Raw genomic sequence first — 22,953 nt, forward strand, 5'->3', positions numbered from 1 at the left:
AAGGACACCAGAAACAAAATTGTAGACCTGAACCAGGCTGGGAAGACTGAATCTGCAATAGGCAAGCAGTTTGGTGTGAAGAAATCAACTGTGGGAGCAATAATTAGAAAATGGAAGACAATACAAGACCACTGATAATCTCCCTCGATCTGGGGCTCCACGCAAGATCTCACCCCGTGGGGTCAAAATGATCACAAGAACGGTGAGCAAAAATCCCAGAACCACACGGGGGACCTAGTGAATGACCTGCAGAGAGCTGGGACCAATGTAACAAAGGCTACCATCAGTAACACACTACGCCGCCAGGGACTCAGAACCTGCAGTGCCAGACGTGTCGCCCTGCTTAAGCCAGTACATGTCTGGGCCCATCTGAGGTTTGCTAGAGAGCATTTGGATGATCCAGAAGAGGATTGGGAGAATGTCATATGGTCAGATTAAACCAAAGGAGAACTGTTTGGTAGAAATACAACTCGTCGTGTTTGGAGGAGAGAAAATGCTGAGTTGCAACCAAAGAACACCATACCTACTGTGAAACATGGGGGTGGCAACATCATGCTTTGGGGCTGTTTCTATGCAAAGGGAACAGGATAACTGATCTGTGTACATGAAAGAATGAATGGGGCCATGTATCGTGAGATTTTGAGTGAAAACCTCCTCCCATCAGAAAGGGCATTGAAGATGAAACGTGGCTGGGTCTTTCAGCATGACAATGATCCCAAACACACCGCCTGGGTAACGAAGGAGTGGCTTCGTAAGGAACATTTCAAGGTCCTGGAGTGGCCTAGCCAGTCTCCAGATCTCAACCCCATAGAAAACCTTTGGAGAGAGTTGAAAGTCCGTGTTGCCCAGCGACAGTTCCAAAACATCACTGCCATAGAGGAGATCTGCATGGAGGAATGGGCCTATATACCAGCAACAGTGTGTGACAACCTTGTAAAGACTTACAGAAAACGTTTGACCTCTGTCATTGCCAACAAAGGATATATAACAAAGTTTTGAGATGAACTTTTGATATTGACCAAATACTTTTTTTCCACCATAATTTGCAAATAAATTCTTTCAAAAATCCGACAATGTGATTGTCTGGATTTGTTTCCACATTTTGTCTCTCATAGTTGAGGTATACCTATGATGACAATTACAGGCCTCTCTCATCTTTTTAAGTGGGAGAACTTGCACAATCGGTGGCTGACTAAATACTTTTTTGCCCCACTGTAGGAGGGTTTGTCAGGGGTACAAAAGAGTGCAAAAAAGTGACAAAATACAATGGTCAATGACTATAGAGGAAAGATAGATCATTGCAAGATCTCTCTGATGGAGACCCCCCCCAGTCCCTCCCCCCTCGTATATTTCTATCTTATACTCTCCAGTTAGTATGCTAAGAGACTTAAAAATGTGTATAGTTCTTGAAACAACTCCTTTCATATATAATCATAAAAGTTGATATTACTGTCAAAGCATTAGAGTAGGAGGGTCTTTTAAAATACTTTCTCTATCTGAAATGATAACTAATGGTTTAGTTCACCAGGGAGTATTGTGCATAAAGCAGTTGCTGCTTGTTAATAAAAGTTTACTTTTCTCATTAAAATGCTTTACTGCCCTATAAACCAACAGGAAGGATGAAGCATGAGGGAGGAAAGAGAATGTAGAGTTTCTAAATCCATCAATCACATTTGCTTATGGTAATTTTTAGCTGATTTTAACTTTGGTTTTTAAAGGTATAAATGCAGGACTAGTTTTATTACATTTGGTCTTGTATATTATGTAGAGAAAGTACAATGATTTGTAAGGGAATATGAGTCATAAGTCATACTACTGTTTATATCAGTGCATTACTGAATCTAAGATATATGCTTAAAGCGAACCTTCACTAATCTCTTGCCCTGCCAAATTCCACACTTCCATGATGCAATGAACCATTGGGTTACCATAGGTCATCTGCTGGTTCTACAGTACACTGCATTGTAACATGAATGCCACAGAAATCCCACTGTTAGCATGCATCTTTTACATTTCTGGAATATGCAGAATCATGAAGGGGTTGAGTGAGAGATACCAAAATCATAATGATTTGGGCATCAAAAACCATACCAAAAGTCTAATCTCATATGGGAATGAAAAATCTACAGCAAAAGTCTTTAAAGCTGAATTAATGAAACTCTGTAATCTTTAGTAAATCATTCATTAATTTTTTTGATGCAAGCAGTATAAGTACCTGAATTTGACTTGGTATCAGCCTCTTGCAATCCCTGAATCCCTGTATAGCAGAGCTTAAGTTTGAGAGGAAGAAGTAGCACAGGAAGAACATGAGTTCATATGCTAACAAGAAGGATTCTGATAGGAAGAGTGACAAAGAGATGAGCTCATCATTGTGCTGTTTTTGTTTCTCTGCTCGGTCATAAGCTAGGATGGCTCCCAGATAACCTGGGCTCTGAAGAAGTGGGTTGAATGATGCTGCCCATTAAATTGAGGACATTTTCAATTTCTGGATTGAAGGTGAAGGTCACAAAAGCTGGTTTTAGTTGTCTTGTTGTTATTATTGGCTGGAGTTCTTCTATAACCATCTTACTGTTGTGTTTTTTGTCAATTCTTTTTTTTGTTTACAAACTTTTTTATTAGGTACAAAATAATGGTACAAACAGTGGTATTTTATATCAAGAAAAATGCAATATAAAAAATCTACTAGTAAGGGGAAATATGACAGAATGTTATACTAAATATTGGGATTACAATGCTTAGATTGATAAACATCCAAACAATAGTAACATTGTAATCGGCAATCCATTTTTAGTTAATAATAACTTCTTACATAATGTATTACCGTATTTATCGGCATATAACACGTGCCGGCGGGAAGTTTAAGGAAAAAAAAAATTTCCATATAAATGCCCATCAATGCAGCCTTATCAGTGTCCATCTGCAGCCTTGTCAGTGTAATTGCAGCCTTGTCATTGCAGCCTTATCAGTGCAGCCTAGCCCCAGTGTCCATTGCAGCCTTGTCATTGCAGCCTTGCCCCAGTGCAGCCTTGCCCCAGTGTCCATTGCAGCCTTGTCAGTGCAGTCTTGCCCCAGTGCAGCCTTACCCCCAGTGTCCTTTGCAGCCTTGTCATCGCAGCCTTGGATGGATTTAAAATTGGTGCCGCCGAGATCGCAGGGACTGAGCAGAGCGGAGTGAGCACCTCTGAGATCACAGGGACTGGGCAGAGCCGAGGTACACATAGCTGAGTGTACTTGGCTCTTCTCGGCTCCGCTAACAGACATGCCCAGTCCCGCCCTATGATGGACATAACACAGGTCCAATGGCGAGACTGGGTGTGACTGTGAGCGGAGCCGAGAAGAGCCGAGTACACTCGGCTATGTGTATCTCGGCGGCGATCACTCAGCTTCGCTCACAATCAGCAGAGATCGGCGGGGATCGGCGTATAACACGCACCCATATTTTTCCCCTGATTTTAAGGAGAAAAAAGTGCGTGTCATACGCCAATAAATGTGATATTTATTCAGGGTCCCATTTTTTTATCATAAAAATGGTTTGTGTTATGTAAGGTATGAAATATTTTCTCCATAAGATTAAGGTTGTTTATTCTTACTTTCAGTTGGGATAGGGGTACTGATGGGGATTTCCAATGATAAGTTATCAGCCAATGTATGGAAACACATATTGTGTGGATGAGTCTCATAAGATGGAGGGGTAGGCTTATAATAGGGAAGAATAATAGACAATTAGGGAAATTGAGTTGTATGATATTGCCTGAAATTTTGGATACAAAGTTTTCTAGTTGTTTCCATATTTGGGAGACTTTCTCACATTCCCAGAATATATGTGAGAATGAGCCAGTAGAAATGCAATCTCTGTAGCATGACTGAGAACCTGAAGGAAAGATAGTATGAAGTTTTGCAGGTGTGTAATACCATCGTGTAAACAACTTAATTGTTGTCTCTCCATTAGTTATTGATCTTGTGCATTTACATAGAATACTTTCATCCCAGTTCTCAGTTGAAAATTATATACTACACTATATCTCAAACAGTAATGACACAAGCGATGGGGAGTAGAGGTTTTTTAAATTAAGTACTGTCATTTGTTGCTGATGAATCAAAGAGAAACTTAGAAAACTATCTGGAAATATAACCAACCAATAATGGAACACAAAGAAAGGATTCTCAACATTGTTTTTAGCCATAACTAATTTGGTTGATTGATCTTTATCAAATCCATGTTTAAGACAAAACACAGGCATTTTCCTAATGTTCAAACCATTGAAATTGGGACAGCTGGCAAATGTACATGGGGATTCCTTGCCTCTAGTCTTGTTGAGAACTTTTGTTTTGGTAAAGGCTTTATTGGTGTGCTATTGTTATTGTACTAAATCTTTTACTTCAATGGCATATAATTGCAAAAAATAATTATGAAACCCTGTGAATACTGTATATTTTGTGTATGAACATAACATATGCAACAGCCAGTCAAGCTCTATGAAGCCATTTGGATATTTTGTAAACCCCACTGATATTTGTGCTAGGAAATCTGAGATGTAAATATTACAGTCCAGCAGCAGAAATGTTTATGCCTGGACTGGGAAAAGATCTATTTTTTTCCTCATAAAATGATTATCCAGACAACGATGTAGACCCATAATTACATCTAGCATTAAACAATAAATGTCAGATAACTTGGCATTACCTACTTAAGGCAAACCTGTACTTTTCCCATGTAAGGCTGGCCATACACAGTTTAAATCTTGACCGGTTCAGCAGAAACTCGTCCGGGATTTGAACCGTTAATGGGCAGGCTGAATTACCAAGTTGATCGATCAACTTGGGTACAACCAGCCTGCCAGCTATCATTAGTGGCTGCTATGGCCGCTAGCGATATTCACGGTTTTCTCCCAGGGGGGCAGACAATTGCTAATTCTCCTGTCAGCACTGTCTGTGTTGATGGGGAAACTTTTCTTTCCTGCAACCACGGGTTGCGCCATGAAAAAAATTGCACCGTGTATTTCCAGCTTAGGTAAAGTAACAGGTTCACTTCAATTGTTAGTCTATCACTTCCCCTGTAGCCTAAAATCACATTTTGGATTCAAAGCAAGAGGAATGTCCTGAGTTATCTCCAAGTTTTTCTGGTTGGAATTTCATAGGGCTTTGGACCCTATCTCTGCCCCCATGTGACAGTACTGGACCTAGGGAGTTGATGGTCAAAAAACCAGCACAATTCCATGGACATGCAAAGGGAATGTGAGTATACTATAGGTAGTGATCAGAGAGAGCAATTACCGTATTTATCGGCGTATAACACGCACCAGCGTATAACACGCACCCCAAGTTTAGGAGGGAATTTTAAGGAAAAAAACTTTTAGGAGTAAAGTTTAAGGAAGAAAAACTTGCATTAAAATGCCCATCAATGCAGCATTATCGGTGTCCATCTGCAGCCTTGTCAGTGTCAGTGCAGCCTTGCTCTAGTGTCTATTGCAGCCTTGTCAGTGCAGCTTTGCCCCAGTGCAGAATTGTCAGTGCAGCTTTGCCCCGGTGCAGATTTGTCAGTGCAGCCTTGTCAGTCCAGCTTTGCCCCAGTGCAGAATTATCAGTGCAGCCTTGCCCCAGTGTCCATTGCAGCCTTGTCAGTGCAGCTTTGCCCCAGTGCAGCCATGTCAGTGCAGCCTTGTCAATGCAGCCATGTCAGTGCAGCCAATTCAGTGCAGCTTTGCCCCAGAGCAGTCTTGCCCCAGTGCAGCCTTGCCCCAGTGCAGCTTTGCCCCAGTGCAGCCTTGCCCCAGTGCAGCTTTGCCCCAGTGCAGCCTTGTGTGATCACCGCCGACATACACAGCCGTGTGTAAATTCAAATATGGCGCAGAGACTGCAGGGACTCGGCGGAGCCGAGATACACATACCCGAGAGTCCTCGGCTTTTCTCGGCACCGCTTACAGTCCCGCCCAGTCCCGCCCTATGATGGACATCACACAGGTCCAATGGCCTATAACACGCACCCACGATTTTCCCCTGATTTTCAGGGGAAAAAGTGCGTGTTATATGCTGATTAATACGGTATTTAATACATGGGCACACTATGAGTTCACTTTAAAGCTCAGCTCCAGCTTAAAATATTTAAAAATTAATAGCTTTCCAGGAACCAAAATAGAAAAACAAGCTCTCATTGAAATACTCACTATACTTCCAGAGCCCCCCCCCCCCCCAGTAGGGGGTGGAATAACATTCAACATCATTTACCATACTTCCTATGAAAATGGACAACATAGACATACCCTTGGGCTTGCTTGTGAATGCCGCAAGGATAGCTCCATCCTTTGAAGCTTTGAGGAGCACCCACCACCAGAGGAAAGAGAACAGCACATCACATGACCATCCAGAAGAATGCAGGATGAAAATTATGTATACAGATATTTTAAAAAAATTGGGGGGAAGCCTTTAGAGAGCGGGGTGTTCGAAAGCTGGAGTTGGGCTTTAGGCTTCTGAGAGTCACCATGATTTATCCATAAGAGAATAGATAATATAGGAAATACATTCCCCCATGGCTACAGACATTTGTCTTATGTTTTGTGCACACCAATAGTAGTTACAGGAAATTACCATTCTTATTAGAGCTCAGAATATATTTGGTCATTTCGAGCCAAATTATTAAAAGAGCATAAAACTGAACCTAAAATACATTTAGAATATCTGCTTTGTCAGAAAATAAAACAGTAAGCAGGGCACATTAATAAACGTGCTATATAGTATTATAAAGACACAGCAAAATCATAACTTTTAACTAATGCAATAGCACACTGGGTTGTGTTTTTGTCAGCATTTTTTTTACTAAAAGTACATTTGGAATACTTCAAGATAGATAATTAGCATATTTTAAAAAATAAATGAAGCTTCAAATAACTGAGAGACCACTTACAGGTTTGGCAGTTACTTAAATGATTCATTCTTAATGTTTGCTTGTGAGACTTAAAAGTACTGTACTGTGGTGCAAAGAATGGCCATCCATACAAATATAACACTTTTTTATTGCTTTCAAAGGGAAAACTAGCTTAGATTTAGTCATTTAAAAGAAAGAAAGCTTTGTGTAGTTGAAAACAAATACATATCTATAAATCTTGTTTCAGGCTTTATAGGTTATGTAAAAATGAAGAAAATTATACTGAAAAGAGTACATGTCTACCAAGAAAAATTGATGCAGATTTTCTTTACAGTATCAATATTTATAAAAATAGAAGAGGGGATTTAGAATGCAAGAAGAGCAATGAAAGGAAAACTGTCTTCAGAGAAATATGCAGGCTGTCATTGCTGAAAAAGCTGAAGTCTAATAAGCTTAAAAACCATTACCTGTGGGTGTATACCCCCCCTCATTTATTTTAAAGCTGAACTCCAGTCTTTAGCCTTTAACCTTGCAAAGTTGTAGTTATACAGACTCCTCTCCTGTACTAAAAATGTTCACCTCCTTTATTCATTCAATCTCTTTTCTTTCAATCATGGAGGCTCAGCCCCACACGTGGGTTTTACATAGGGTGGTATGCATGCAAATACAGTCTGCCTAGGCTGCCTAGGGAAGCTCACTCCTCTAGACCAGGGGTTTCCAGACTTTCTAAACCAAGAGCCAGTTTACTGTTCTTTAGATTTAAGGGGGGCCAGATGTTGGTGTGAGTGGGAGGAATAGTACCCCATTGTTGGTGTCTCTGTGAGGAAAAATGCCCAATCGTGGTGTCTGTGGGGAGAAAAATGCCCCAACATTGGTGTCAGTGGGAAGAATAATGCCCGACTGTGTTGGTGTAAGTGGGAGGAATAGTGCCCCATTGTGTTGGTTTAAGTGGGAGAAATAGTACACCATTGTTAGTGTCAGTGGGAGGAATAGTGCCCCATGATTGGTATCAGTGTGAGCAATAGTGCCCCATCGTTGGTGTCAATGGGAGGAATAGTGCCCCATCATTGGTATCAGTGTGAGCATTAGTGCCCCATCATTGGTGTCAGTGGGAGGACTAGTGCCCCATCGTTGGTGTCAGTGGGAGGAATAGTACCCCGTCATTGGTGTCAGTGGGAGAAATAGTGTCTCCTATCTATGAGAGGAATAGAGCCCCAAGCACTGGATAAGGGCAGACAAAGGGCCACATCTGGCCTTGGGCTGCAGTTTGGAGACCACTGCTCTAGACTGACACTCACCCATCAAGGCATTTTGATATTTGCATAAGACATATATAAAGAAAAAAACACTTCCGAGAGGAGTACTGAGACAGAGGGCTGTGATGTTTTAGAAAACTTTGTACAGTACCCTGTTACCCCCCCCTCCCCCCCAACACACACACACACACTTCAGAGCTGTCATTATTTGGCAGCACTAGCTGGGGAAGAGGCTGATCAAGCACGAGCTGTATTTGATTAGTTTTTGATGAGTCCTTTAATGACACTAGGACTCTAATAGACCCCTGATGTCTCCTTAAAGAGGGTCTGTCATTTCTTATAAGCTAACACATAGGGGGTTAATTGTAAACTGATACCTGCTAAGGCTTTTGAAGCTTCATCTCTGGGTCATTATAAGTACAGAATTGTATTGCTTTTTCACATTGCGAACTCATTGTTAAAATTTTACAAAAAAATGGATATTATATGGTATTTGTATGCAATGTAATTAGGCTTAGTGTATTTCTAACTCAAAATATGGGCGCGTCAAACATATGCGTAATTATCACGTGACATAAAACATTGCAACTGTCATTATTTTATTCTCCAAGGTCTCTGTTTTCAGAAAATATATTATCTTTGAGGTTTTAACAAATATCCAGGCTGTAAATGTGCATTTTAATGTTTGCAAAAACAAAAAACAAATGGCTCTGGTGGTTAAATACCATGCCGCCCTAAACATGTACGAATGGCGATCCCCTTCCTTAAAAGCTACATTTATTTTGTAAACAAACTTGTTATTTGATTACTAGTGAAATAATTACATTTAACATCCACTATAGATACAGTTATTTAACCTCTTGACCTCCAGAAGATTTATCCTCTTCATGACTGGGCCATTTTTTGCAATACAGCACTGCGTTATTTAAATTAACAATTGTGCGGCCATGAGACACTGTACCCACAATAAATATATGTCCTTTTTTCCCCACAAAATAGAGCATTGCTTTGATGGTATTTGATCACCTCTGTGATTTTTATTTTTTGTGCAATAAACAAAAAATGACAGACAATTTTGAAAAAAAAAAAAAAAAAACAATATTTTTTTACTAACTGCTATAAAACATATCCAAAAAAAAAAATTGAAAAAAAAATCGAATTTCTTCATATATTTAGGCCAATATGTATTCTGCTACATATTTTTGATATAAAAAATCCCATTAAGCATGTATTGATTGGTTTGTGCAAAAATTATAGTGTCTACAAACTATGGGATAGTTTTAATTATTTTTATTTAATTTTTTTTACCAGTAATGGCGGCAATCAGCGACTTATAGCGGGACTGTAATATTGCTGTGGACATTCTGACACATTTGACACTTTTTGGGGACCAGTGACACTAATATAGTGATCAGTGCTAAAAAATATGCACTGTCAGTATGCTAATGACACTGGCTGGGATGGAGTTAACATCAGGGGAGATCAAAGGGTTAACTGTGTGCCTAACCTGTGTTTAACTACACTGTGTGAGGTGCTTTTACTATGAGAAGATATCAGGGACACAAATTCCATCCCCTCCCTCCTGTCAGAATAGCGATCTGCCTTGTTTACTTAGGCGTTCCGCCTCTCTGCCTCTCTGCCTAATGATCGGTGGGTGCTGGCAGACATTGGGTACTGTGCACCTGCCGATCAGCTTCCACTGTGTGTAATCACAGTGGAGGCAAGCCGCTGGCAGTGCGCTTGCGCACCCCCTGCCCAGAAGTGTCAGATCGCATATATATATATATATATATATATGTGTGTGTGTGTGTGTCACCCTGTAGCAGTAAAACTGCTATAGGGTGGACCTGAACTGATTAAGGTCCACCAAGCAATATCATGCAGAGAATACATAGCTAGAGGGAGTTATCTATAAACTTCTCTCAGTATCCCTTTAGCCGCCAAGATGACAGGTCAAGAGTGGCTTATAATATATACAGCTTGTAGGCAACAGTAGGTCCCTCCCTTATCTATTTGATAAAATTATGCTAATTTAGGTGGTACAGCACTGGGGCTTCAAAATTACCAAAGAACATCCCTGGGTGTTGCTACAAGGAGAAATCACAAACTGAAAACCAATTACTAAACAAAGTGAAAATCCCTTTTAACATAACAGGTATTTGAGTTCCGCATTAGCACAATAATAAATCTTCATATAACATCAGATGTTTTAACATACACAAAAGAGGTTTATAGACATGTGTGGCACTGGAATTCTTGATAATTACCCATTACTAATCTTTTAGAAATGGCAGCAAAGAAAAAAAAAACATGGACAGTCTTTTATTTAACTACTCTAGTCTGTTTATATTACAGTGTCTGCACATGAGACCATGATAAGCTTGTGCAAAGATAAAATAAAATTCCAAATACTTAAACTTCATTACAGCTGCTGCAATCCTATTATGCTTGCCAAGTTTTTCAAGTGGTGAAGAGTAATTTTGCTTTGGCCAAAATCAAGCAACGCAAGAAAAAAACCTTGACAAAACAGCATGTGCCATGTTGTGAAGTTGCAATAAAACCTTTGGTCCACGGCCACATTGTTCTCTGCATATACGTCTTTTACCACTTATCCTTCCCATAATATATTGCCGGAATTTGTAAAAGCATAGTTTAAAGAAGACCTGTCCTGTGCCAAACTTTAAAATATTACACTTGCAAAAGAACCATGTAGCATTACATAGTAAACTAGGTCAGGAAAGAGCACTTTTAATAAAGTTTAACTTGATCTCAAGGCTAAAGAAAGGGAAACTGCCTCAAAATGCATACTCATCATAAGCGCAGAACACAGCTCTGCATATATCTAGTAAATGGGTCTGCTGCAGTCATTCCGTCACATGGCACAGCCTAACCCAAGTTGCTGGCCATAGTGAAAGGGGTCATCTGGACTAGACCTGGGCCACTGATGAGCTAACATCATCTCACCATCTTGTGAATGCATTTATTAAATTTACCAGACTCTCTGTGCACTTTCTGTTTTGTGCTTGTCTTTTGGACATAATTGTCGAGATGGTCCTGGCTGATCTGATGAGAGTTGCAATATAGTGGTTTTGATCTCTTCCATGGGATTATGTCTTTACCTTCTTCAATATATATTCAGTTCTATGATGGAGTTCAATTAGGATTGCTTTTCTGATTTGAGTAGCTTGGTTGTACAGATGGACATACATGGCCCAACTATGACAAGCAACGTGCCTGATTTAGTTATATCTTACAATGGATGGTTTTCCTAAGAGGAGATAGCAAGTACCACTCCAATCACTCATTTGTATTTAAACACATTTTCCAACATGATGGAAAGATGTTGCTCTAATGGGCGCCTATTCTTATTCACCTATTGTTATCTTTCCTATGAAGAAGGGGGGAAAAAAATCACTTACTATACACGACTGCATTCACCCTTTAGCCAATTAAGAGAAGATCATATCTATTCAACTATTTGAGGAAAGACATCTGCTTTTCTATGACCAGTTATAAGGAATGCAAACTAATCCTCCCAAGGTGACTATTGTCAATTTTTTATTTGTAGTGAATAAAAAAAAGTTCCCAACCCCATAGATGGCCATTGAACTTTCTAGATCAAATTATTACCGCTCCTCCATTTAAATTTTATAATTCAGGTTTCTGTTGTAACAAAGACATTTAACCACTTGCCTACCTGGGCATTTTTGAATTTTTCACATACATGTTAAAAACTGCATTTTTGTGAAAATTACTTAGAACCTGTAAACATTACATGTGCTCAAAAGCAGAGGCTCTAGAGAATAAAATATTGGCTGTTGCATTTTTTAATGTCACACAATATTTGAGAAGAAATTTATCAAACACAAATTTTCAGGAAAAAAAGACACTCAAATAAATTTTAGTGCACACAAATATAATATAATACAAAATTTTTGGTAAATGTAAAATATTGTGTTGTGTCGAATAAATACATACCAAAAATGTCAAGATTTAAAATTGCACATGCCTGTGAAATGATGACAAACTATGGTACCAAATATTGTCCATAGGCAATGTTTTAAAAGCCTTTACAGATTATAATCCTAGAGTTAAAAATGAGCTCAGGTGATAGAATTATTGTTCTTACTTGGAAGCTCATAGTGATACCTGCACAGAGGGAATGGGGGTGCTTTTATTTTGTTTATATATTTTATTTACTATTTGTACACTTTTTTTGTTTCATTGCTTCGTGCAGTGATAGGTACTTTTTTATGGACAGATCAGGGGTCCCCTGATCCCCCTTCTGTCTTTCAAAACATATGATCAATCACAAATAGTTTAATCAGATGCTTCCCTGGCTGTACTGAACAGGGAAACACATCACTGAAACCAGAAATGACAAAATCCTCTTTATTTCCTGTTTGATTAGTCAAAAAAGAGATCAGGGAATGATTGTTCCTCCATCTCTATGTGCAAAACCAACCTGAGGGTGCAGACTTCCTTGGCGGCAGCAGGTGTCCACGGCCTCTGGGCAGCAAGTGGTAAAGGTTCTACTGGTTTGCTTTCCCACTCTACTCCCACATCATGTATCTGCTGGTAAGAAATACTGCCAGGTCCTTTCACTTTTCCTTTTTATGATAATTTGCATAACATAAAGTATTGACATGTTAGACCATGGGATCAAGACAGAGAAACTGAGAGTTCAGTTGCCAAGCTGTGATAGATGAAAATATTTCACAAGAGAAACAAGGGGGTTGTCATTTCTGTTCAAAGCTTATACAAATGCAAGCTGCCTGGCTATCATGCTAACTTTCTTGCTTTAATACTTGTATTTATTTATAAGACCCAGACAAGGACTTTTAACTTTTCTCTGATCTGCATACTTCTTCTGGGTCAATGACCCAATAATTATTAAACACAATAAACAGACAACTGGCTATTTTCACAACCCTCATATTATCTCTTATGACAGATTCACTTTAACTATTTAGTTGATTAGCTTTCAGCCTTTTTTTTTGTGCATTTCATCTAAAAAGGTTCTGATGAAATATATGCACCAGTTAGCTAAGTGTAAGAACTGAATTGCAAGATCTTGGGAGATTTGTATGGTCCATTACCTTGGTATCTTAGCTGGAATTGGACTGATTCCATATTAGAACTAGTCCCTGTAGGTCTAAAAGCTTAACAGTACAGGCAAGGACATTGCTTACTCTTTTTTTACAAAGAAGTTGAGATATGGTAGGGAGAAAGGAGTATTATTTTAAAGCTGAAGTTTAGTTAAATGTTAGTTTTACCTACTGCTGCAGTCACATAACTTAACTGTAATGAAGTAGGTTCTGCAGGCAGATGGTTCCTAAAGAAATCTTCTGTCCTGTGATGCTTGGTCCTCTTCAGTGCTCTAAACTCCCAGATCTGCGGGGGTTAAAAGGTTCGGGTCTAATGTAGCAATGCATTTCATAAGCTTCCAATGGCGGCCTGCCCCCTTGTTTACTGAAAAAAGCCTATTAATTAATTTCACTTAATCTAACTGTGTACGTTTCAGGCAGATTACCATATATTTTTCTGTACTTCCAGGACATCTAGGAATAAAACATGGACAAATGTATATATATTTTGGGATGTTCTGAATATGTTTTCTCAATTTAAAATTTTCTTTGATTTACACTTTAAGTACCAGCAGCCTTAAAAGCGAAATTTCAATTGGATCAAACAGAGACAACAGATATTAACTAAGGAGCAGGAAGTCTGCACTCACTTTGAGCATGGGAACCATGTTGGGGAAGCCCCCAAACAATCTAATTCATGATGAACTGTCAAGCAGTCTTTGGACTATTTTTTGCCAGTCCACTATTTTTCCAGCTGAAGTTAGTATTTGCCTATCAATGTAATAATTGGTTCTGATCAGCCTTAATTCCATAATCCTGCATTTAATTACATTCAGTAGTGAAGTAAGACTTGAGCTCTGTCCCATTCCTCTAATCATTCTTTCTCAACAGCATGAGGTTATAATATACACAAGCCTGTCAAAGGAAAATGTATTGCATATGGACCATTGTGCATGTAGGTCCCCTACTGAACATACGTCCCATTGCAGATAGAAGGCTTTATGAACAAACAACCTATGCTGTGTAATTAGAAACATTTTTAATGGTAACGTGTCATATCTTTATGTTAAGGAATATCTCCTAACCCTCAGTCAATGACAGTGTTTTTGTCTCTAAAAAGAAGATTCCCCTTCCACCTAGGAATCCCACATGATTGTATATATAGAGCATGTATCCATAAAGATTTAAGAGGATCTCTGTAATTACATTCTTAGAATTATGTGCTTCTCTTTGATCATAAACATCCACAGCATTAGGAGTGTTTCCCTGATCAAAGAGAATCATGTAACTCTGACTAAGCTTGCTAGCTCCACTCAGTCTTGTGGAGATTTAATGTGAAAGATAAGGCATTGAATCACTTAAACTGGCCATACATGAGGACACTAGGAATATTCTTTTTCATACACATGTACTACTAACTTCATGTCAGGTAGTGACAAGTGGCAAAAATATATCATATAACTCTATACACATAGAGAAGTGTATTTTGTTGCTGTGAAATCTCAGAGAAGAACTGTTAGGGTTGGTGTTAGGATTAAGAACTGAGGACAAGTTAAAAGGTATGGATCAGAAACAATTTGAGATACTTTGTCATTTACATACAGAAAACTAACCACACTGGAGTTATGACACCAATAAACATGTACCAATTTACACAGACCATAAACACAGTGCTGGATTTACCTCACAGTCAACATTGTTCAACTTTGGTGTACCATGTCTGTTAAGTCTAAGCTCACTTACAGTATTCACATCAAAGCCCTATAAAATAAGTGAACGAGCATAAATAAAGTATTGACACAATATTAGAAGAAAATATTTCTTTCAAAGAAAAGGGGTCTTGATTCTTCAAGGAAAGAGGCCCACAACTGACCTGTCAGCAAGCATCCCTGTTTCTATAATTGTGACAAAAAAAACAACATACACAATATTGCTAAAAGTATTGTGACACCTGCCTTTACACACAATTTTAATGGCATCCCAGTCTTAGTCCGTAGAGTTAAATATTGAGTTGGCCCACCCCTTGCAGCTATAACAGCTTCAACTCTTCTGGGAAGGCTATCCACAAGGTTTAGGAGTGTGTCTATGGGAATATTTGATCATTCTTCCAGAAGTGCATTTGTGAGGTCAGGCACTGATGTGGATGAGAAGGCCTGGCTCACAATCTCCGCTCTAATTCATCCCATAGGTGTTCTATCAGGTTGAGGTCAGGACTCTGTGCAGGCCAGTCAAGTTCCTCCACCTCAAACTCGCTCATCCATGTCTTTATGGACCTTGCTTTGTGCATTGGTCCAAATCATTTGGTGAAAGGGGAATTATGGTTTGGGGTTGTTTTTCAGGGGTTGGGCTTGTCCCCTTAGATCCAGTGAAGGGAACACTTAAGGCATCAGCATACCAAGATATTTTGGACAATTTCATGCTCCCAATTTTGTGGCAACAGTTTGGGGATGGCCTCTTCCTGTTCCAACATGACTGTGTACAAGTGCACAAAGCAAGGTCCATAAAGACATGGATGATTGAGTTTGGGGTGGAGGAATGTGACTGGCCTGCACAGAGTCCTGACCTCAACTCGACCTCAACCCTGACCTCAACAACATTGGGATGAATTAGAGGGGAGACTGCGAGCCAGGCCTTCTCATCCAACATCAGTGCCTGACCTCACAAATGCGCTTCTGAAAGAATGGTCAAACATTCCCATAGACACACCCCTAAACCTTGGAGACAGCCTTCCCAGAAGAGTTGAACCTGTTATATCTGCAAAGGATGGGCTAACTCAATATTAAACCATATGGACTAAGACTGGGATGACATTAAAGTTCGTGTGCGTGAAAGGGCGGGTGTCCCAATACATTTTACAATATAGGGTATATGATGCTATAGTCCAACTTAAGTTCCATGAGGGTTTTTGAAAATTGGAACCTCAACATCCCTTGTTCATAACATGTTCTGAGCATTGTATTGGAGTATTGTATCATAAAATATCATATTTTTGATAACTGCATGTTTACAATTCTGAAGTAGAATTGAAGCCTTGAAAAATGTAAAATTAGTAAGTTTATAAATCCCAACAGCATACATTCCCTTAGAGAAATGTAGAAATATTCTAAGATGCAGATATCAGTCTGTTGTGATTTTGTGACTAAAAGAACATGGGAATAGGGATTTATAAAATCCCCTAGTTTCCTAATATGAGGGCCACAAAACACTAATTATAGGTGAGATTTTCCTTGTTTTACAGATTTAAAACCTAACTCTTCTGTTGTGACAAATGTAATACTGTATGTTAGGGTACTGAAAAAATAAACTCTGTAAATATTAATTATTACAAAATTAGCTTTTTTATGTTTTTATAAGGTTACTATGGGGATAATTTACTAAAACTGGAGAGTGCAAAATCTGGTGCAGCTGTGCATGGTAGCCAATCAGAACTTCAGCTTTTTCATTTAAGCTTTGACAAAAAGCCTGGAAGCTTATTAGTTTCTATGCAGAGCTGCACCAGATTTTGCACTTTTCAGTTTTAGTAAATCAACCCCTGTGGCTTTAAGGAAACAAGAAAAAAGTGTGTCTGTCTATTGAACATGATGAAATTCCCAATTCGTAAATACATTTCTAGTGGTATGAATGTATAATGTGTGTGTTATTAACGATGAAGAGCTAGAGGCTCTTCATAGTTATCCATGGCTACTATTATCTGTAGACTTGGTCTGAACCTTTATTGAGTCTGGTTGGCTATGATGCCATATGAATGTCCCCCTTCAGCAATATTAGATGTTCTATATACATAAAGTAACTCTCTACTGGCCAGGTTGAGTTCATTTTTAGGAAGCAAGCAACAGCAGCCCCTAATCAGGTATAAATTGTGATGTGCTGCTCTCCAACATCAGCTTAAGGGAAAAAAATAGACATTACTCTGTCCCTGATTGGCTGCTTGAAGTGTATACATGTTCCGTTGGCCAGAGTTAAATTGCCTGGCTCATAAATCACCCTCCTGATGTAATGCCTGCTTCACCTTTACTTTTGAACTTTGGTCAGATGAAAACTCATTTCACCATTGGCTTTCATATGTGATCAGGGTGGAAATCAACATAGAAAGTATACAATATATATTAATGAATGCCCTGCAGCACTGAGGTCCAGGGTTTAATTATAGCCAGAGCATTATTTGTATGCAATTTGGATGTTCTCATATTTGTGCTGCCAGACTTTAGGGACCCAGTCTTCCTCCCATAGTAAATAAAATACTTATAGTTAAGCTCAGTGTGCCTTAACTTTAATAGATTTCATACTCCTTTTAAACTGTCAGTGTTTACCAAGCATTCATAATATATGTCCACTTATCTCAAGTATCCTTTGGCATATTTCAGTGTATTTTAGAACCCTCTAATTCTAAGCAAACTGCTTTCCAAACAGTCACTTTTAATTTTACAACAAATCAAAATACTTTACCAGATCTGTTTCATTTATGATTTGTATTGCTAAGACTGCAAACTGTTAAAATAAATTTACTTTACAAGCAAAAGAGACCCATGGACCTTTCATGTGACTCCTGGTACGCAGTCATACTACTTGAAAACTTGATAGCTTAACAGTCCTCTGCTCTGCTGTAGTTCCATTAAACGGTAAGCTCCAGAGGGCATGGACTGATGATATCAGTTTATCATTCTCTATATTGGATAGTGGAATATGTTGGACTTTCAGAAACTAGCATCAGTGAAGCCCAGCTAAATAAGAAAGAAGTAAAACATGACCCCAAGACACAAAAATGTGATTCTTTTACTTAAAAAAAAAAAAAAAACTATAGAGTTTCATGTTTTACATCTTCCACAACCACCATCACAACTACACCCAACAATATCAGTATCATGTTTAACCTTCATCTCTTGCTTTTACAGCTTTAATACTTTTAATCCATAAATCAGCACAGTGTGAAACCTTAAATCGTTCAGTGCAAGCAAAACTTTAAAACCCAAAGATGTAGAGTTTAAGTCTAAGTGGATTTTCATAGTGGTCACATTTGATCTATTATCACTTTGAGGAGTATTATCCAGGCCAAAAAAAGTCGTATTAGACTTTATGTCCGCTATAACACTTCTGACAGGCAAACATAAGCTGGTTTTACTGTTCTATTAAGAATGTTTACACCATCTTTTTTATACTTTTCTTTTAAACAGTTACACCGACAGTGATTCAATGTACTACATAAAAAAAGTTATCACTTGTACAATTAAAGTGTAAATATAGGATGTGTCCATGTGTCCTGGCTAGCAGCACAGTTCACCTTGTGGGTGCCAAATATACTGGTGACACTTCCAACATTAAGGAATAAAATGACTGACTTCGGTCTTTATTGGCTTAGACAAACCATATAATTATCTTGGGATAATGATTGCAATTGTCACTATATGCTAACTATTGAACAAAAAGCAATCCAAAAACAAATGGATTCTATAAAAAGCCCACAACCAGTTCGAGAAAAACCTGAATATATATTCCTAGAATAATATGGAAATTGGAATGAACTTAAATGATTTGCAGTTCAGCATTTTTTACAGTATATTACCTTGGCATAGCCCCCTTAGCTATTAGTTTATTACAAAATGTACTGTCCATTTGGCACTAAACATTTATTGTAGCACCTGTACTCTAATTCCTGACAGCATTCAAAAATAATTGCTCCAGGATGCTAGTGAAGAGTGTGAAATGTGACAATTATGAGAAAATATATAGTTTATGATGGATCCCCATGCAGTGCACTCAAACGACGAGGTGTGAATGTTTCAATCCATCCTTCATTTGCCCTTCAGTGACTCACATTCTACAATGCTATTAACCAAATTCCATCACAAACATATTTCCATGACTTCTAGTGTTTCTTTCCTTGCTATTGTTTTTCTGCTGCAAATGTCACTTGCTCGAGCTTCCCCTTACTACTGTTTTCCATTGCTTAAGCAAAGTCTGTTCCTGGATTTAGTCAACTTTAATTGGAAATTAACTATCACTAGCTTATACTCAAGTAACCACTGAAGCTAATGATAAGGCAATTCTGCACAGTAAACGTTTTCTGAAAATAATTTTATTTTTCTATAAGTGTTGTCTTGTTGCCCTGGATGACTTGTCATTTTAAAATGCCTGACGGGTAATACAAAGAAGTAAATGACACAACCAGCTATTATGGTCTTCTGATAGATCGCACCTTAAGCATTCAGCATTCTATGTTAGCTATGTCTTGTTCCCCTTGCACTTTAATTTGGACTTAGTTGGTAAGCAGTGCAGAGTGCAGTAAACCATGTCAACCAATCAGAAATCATCTGCTAAATGATATGACAGCAGTAAACTAAAATCGAATGTCTCCTGACCATTACTGATGAAAGTATCCACCTTAAAGAGCTATTAGCATAATGAATAAGTCCAATATTATATATGAGCTTACCCACAAAGGCAGTGCAGTAATGATCTGCAAAGTGCAATAGTTCATAGCAACCAATCAAATTAACATTTTACTAGCTGACCACAGTCACATAATTAATAATTCGAAATGGTTAATAATTTTGAATGAAGTTATACACATTACCTTGTGTCTTTCACAAATGACTGATTACTTTCAACATGTAAGTAGGTCTGGAAATCATTTTTAGAAGTAAGCATTTTTTCTCCAAAAATCAGGAATTCACCATATTAAAATATTTAAACAGCTAATACACAGAAATTTACATTTTACTAAATTACTAAATGTTATTTAAGCACTTAAAACTCTGATATAATAACCCACAAACTGACATAAGCATTTTTTTTTATTTTTTTTGGTGGGGAGGGGGGCGTTAAGTTTTCTCTTAAAAAAAAAAAAAATAACTAAAAAAAAAAAAAAAAACAGTATTCAGCATATGTTACTTATTGAGAAGAACACACAATCAGATCATTCTGAAGCATTGCTCTGCTTTCAGAGAATACTATAGTTATTACAATAAACACACAGCATAAAGTTTCACTGTCTATGAAATGAGCTAATTACTGCAAGAAACCATGTCAAGGATTTTGTGGCCATGAAACTTCTGGCTAAATGAGCAGCCCTGGATGTAAGGACCATTATTCTGGACAAGAGGAGTGCTTGTCCTGCTAAATGACAGTGCACAACCTTCTACACTACAGCTGGGGGAGCTTGTAAGTGAAATAAGCAAACGACAGCATGTAACGTGCAGGCAGGTCCAGGGGTCTGCTAAACCTGGGAGGGGGGGGGGTCATATTTTCAGAACTAAAATGATATTAGGCTGTTCACTGACACCTTATTAAATCAGCGGTGAGCCCTCTATAGACTTATTAAAACAACAAATGTATTTTATAGCTACGCTAGTCATAAAAGTAATAAACACAATTCTTTGTTAGGGGTGGAATTCCTCTCTAAGCACAACCCCTGATAAATAAAAGGAAACGTAAAAGCAAAAACATAAAAGCAAAAAAACATAAAATCACAAATGACAACAAGATTGCTTTTTAAGTGGCTGATTGGCTTTTCAGTTACTTTTAAAGTAAACATGTAGTCAAGTTTATTGAGCCATCCACCCTGGTCTGTAGTGAGAACTGTGAGATCTAGCCATTGCAGATCACTGCACACATACAAACCCAGCAGCACTACAGGCAAAGTGCTGTAAGCTAGGTGCATAGACTGATTGTGCACACGTCAAAACAGCTGCTTTTCAATGGACAAGTCATAGCATAGTCATAGTCATAACAGCACAAAAGCGTAGCACTTACCAAAATACATTATGTTTCTCATTCCAATCACAAGGCTGTCTGCTCTCTATTGTGCATTAACTCCAACACAAGCTTGTCATGTGCAGCAAGGATCTCTCATTCTTCAGGAGGTGCAAATGTCCCCAGCACTGGCACAGCGATCGGTGCTTTCTTGTGTTTAGGATGAGTGTTGAGCAGCAAGTCTTATCCCTGTTCCAATCCCCTGTCTGATCTAGCATTGCCTGCACGCTGCACTGCCCATTCTTACTGTAATCTGACTCCTCCTTGTGATGTCCTTGCCTTGCATGTGACATCAGTTCTAAGAGTACTACAAACGGGTTTTCCTCACTTTGCCTTCACATGCTCCTCCAAAGGTGTGCTAATATCCTTTTCCAATAAAGGCGTTTCTTTTGGGAACAAAATCTCTTATCAACGTGTTTCTCATTTTGCTCATTTTTTTTTCCTTCCTTTTGCAGACTGTTAGTAAGTGCAACTGCTCATCTGGGAAAATGCATTCAGGAAAGTTGATAAGATAAATCATGCAATTAGCTGATAGCGAGGCTCACAATAGTAACCATTGATGGAAGAGGGGGGCACTTAATATAAGATGATGCATGGGTTACTGATGTATTGATTGCTTTTGTTTCATAATAGTGATTAGATCACTCCAACACAGGCATCCAGACTTTTCTTTTTTTTTTTTTTTTTATCTTGTACATTTTCTATTATTTATTCATATACAAGCAGCTGCAAAAGATTGGAGCGTGGAGAAACATGGCGTTTGAAATATCGCATCTGAAAATAAAAGGAGGCCATGAGGTTGTTTATTGGTTCAAGCTGCTAGTTTAGAAGTGAGAACTAATACATGCAAAATGCATGTGCGTTCATGTTTAATTCATATTTATGATGTTTTGAAATTGAAAGCGTTAAAAGCAAAATTACTGGTTATCTTTTATACCGCAGTAGCAAAAAAGAACTCCCCTGTGCAGTGACAGGACAAGGTCCTCTGGCACCTAAGGCGAAGATGCCGAAGTGCTACAACAGCAGCCTTTGTTTATGAATTAAGCATGGCTCTCCCAATAAAGTCAGTGGACTGATGTCACTTTGACTACTGGTCATCAGAAATGCTGTTAGGACATTGACAGCAGAGCTCTGGTGATTATACAGGGGATGCTGCTGGGAGTCTGTCCAATGCAATCTGCAGCACTGGGCTGTCAGTCGGAAAGTTTGGTCCTGCACAGTGCAAAAGATTGATTGGGGGATGTAGAATACGACTCCCCCAATAAAGTCAGTGGTGCTCTTTGACTACTGGTCAGCTATGCTCTGTTCATCAGAAATGCTGTCCAGACATTGACAGCAGAGCTCTGTTGATTATACAGGGGATGCTGCTGGGAGTCTGCTCAATGCAATCTGCAGCAATGGGCTGTCAGTCTGAAAGCTTGGTCCTGCACAGTGCAAAAGATTGATGGGGTGATGTAGAGGTAAAGCATGACTCTCCCAATAAAGTCAGTGGTGCTCTGCTGTCACTTTGATTACTGGTCAGCTATGCTCTGTTCATCAGAAATGCTGTTGGGACATTGGCAGCAGAGCTCTGTTGATTATGCAGGGGATGCTGCTGGGAGTCTGCCCAATGCAATCTGCAGTACTGGGCTGTTAGCCTGAAAGTTTGGTCCTGCACGGTGAAAAAAGTTGATGGGGGGATATAGAGGTAAAAGAGGCTCCTGCCCAACTCACCCCCCCACACAACACCCGAGGTGGTTGCCCCACCTGACTATGCCTTGGCCTGGACCTGTCCCAGAGGACTTGTGGTAGAGTGGGTTTAGAAGAGGCTTTTGTGTGACTTGGCTGTACTCCCCACGTTTGCTGTGTGGCTGAAACATGTCACTGAGCATTACCATTCCTTTTTGCCCTGTTTGGAGAATAAACTTATATGACTTGTGAGTTCCTTTAACCACTTCCGGACTGCCTTATAGCAGCTTTACTGCTACAGGGTGGCTCTCCTATGCATATATATACATGA

The 22,953-nt window shown here is 38.9% G+C and overlaps 1 protein-coding gene across 2 annotated transcripts in view; it reads right to left on the bottom strand.

The window, feature by feature from the left end:
• The window catches only part of ZNF385D (zinc finger protein 385D), a 613,920-nt gene extending 592,468 nt beyond the window's left edge, over positions 1-21,452 (bottom strand). Inside the window, exon 1 of one of the 2 annotated variants that reach the window (XM_073630229.1) lies at positions 20,955-21,452. In XM_073630229.1, coding sequence (XP_073486330.1) covers positions 20,955-20,976 — 22 coding nt within the window. In that variant the 5' untranslated portion in view covers positions 20,977-21,452. The remainder of the gene's footprint in view (positions 1-20,954) is intronic. The other variant, XM_073630230.1, reaches the window with a different exon arrangement.
• Positions 21,453-22,953: the final 1,501 nt, after the last annotated feature.

This window comes from Aquarana catesbeiana, linkage group LG05 (assembly GCF_042186555.1).
Source record: "Aquarana catesbeiana isolate 2022-GZ linkage group LG05, ASM4218655v1, whole genome shotgun sequence".
NCBI lineage: Eukaryota > Metazoa > Chordata > Amphibia > Anura > Ranidae > Aquarana > Aquarana catesbeiana.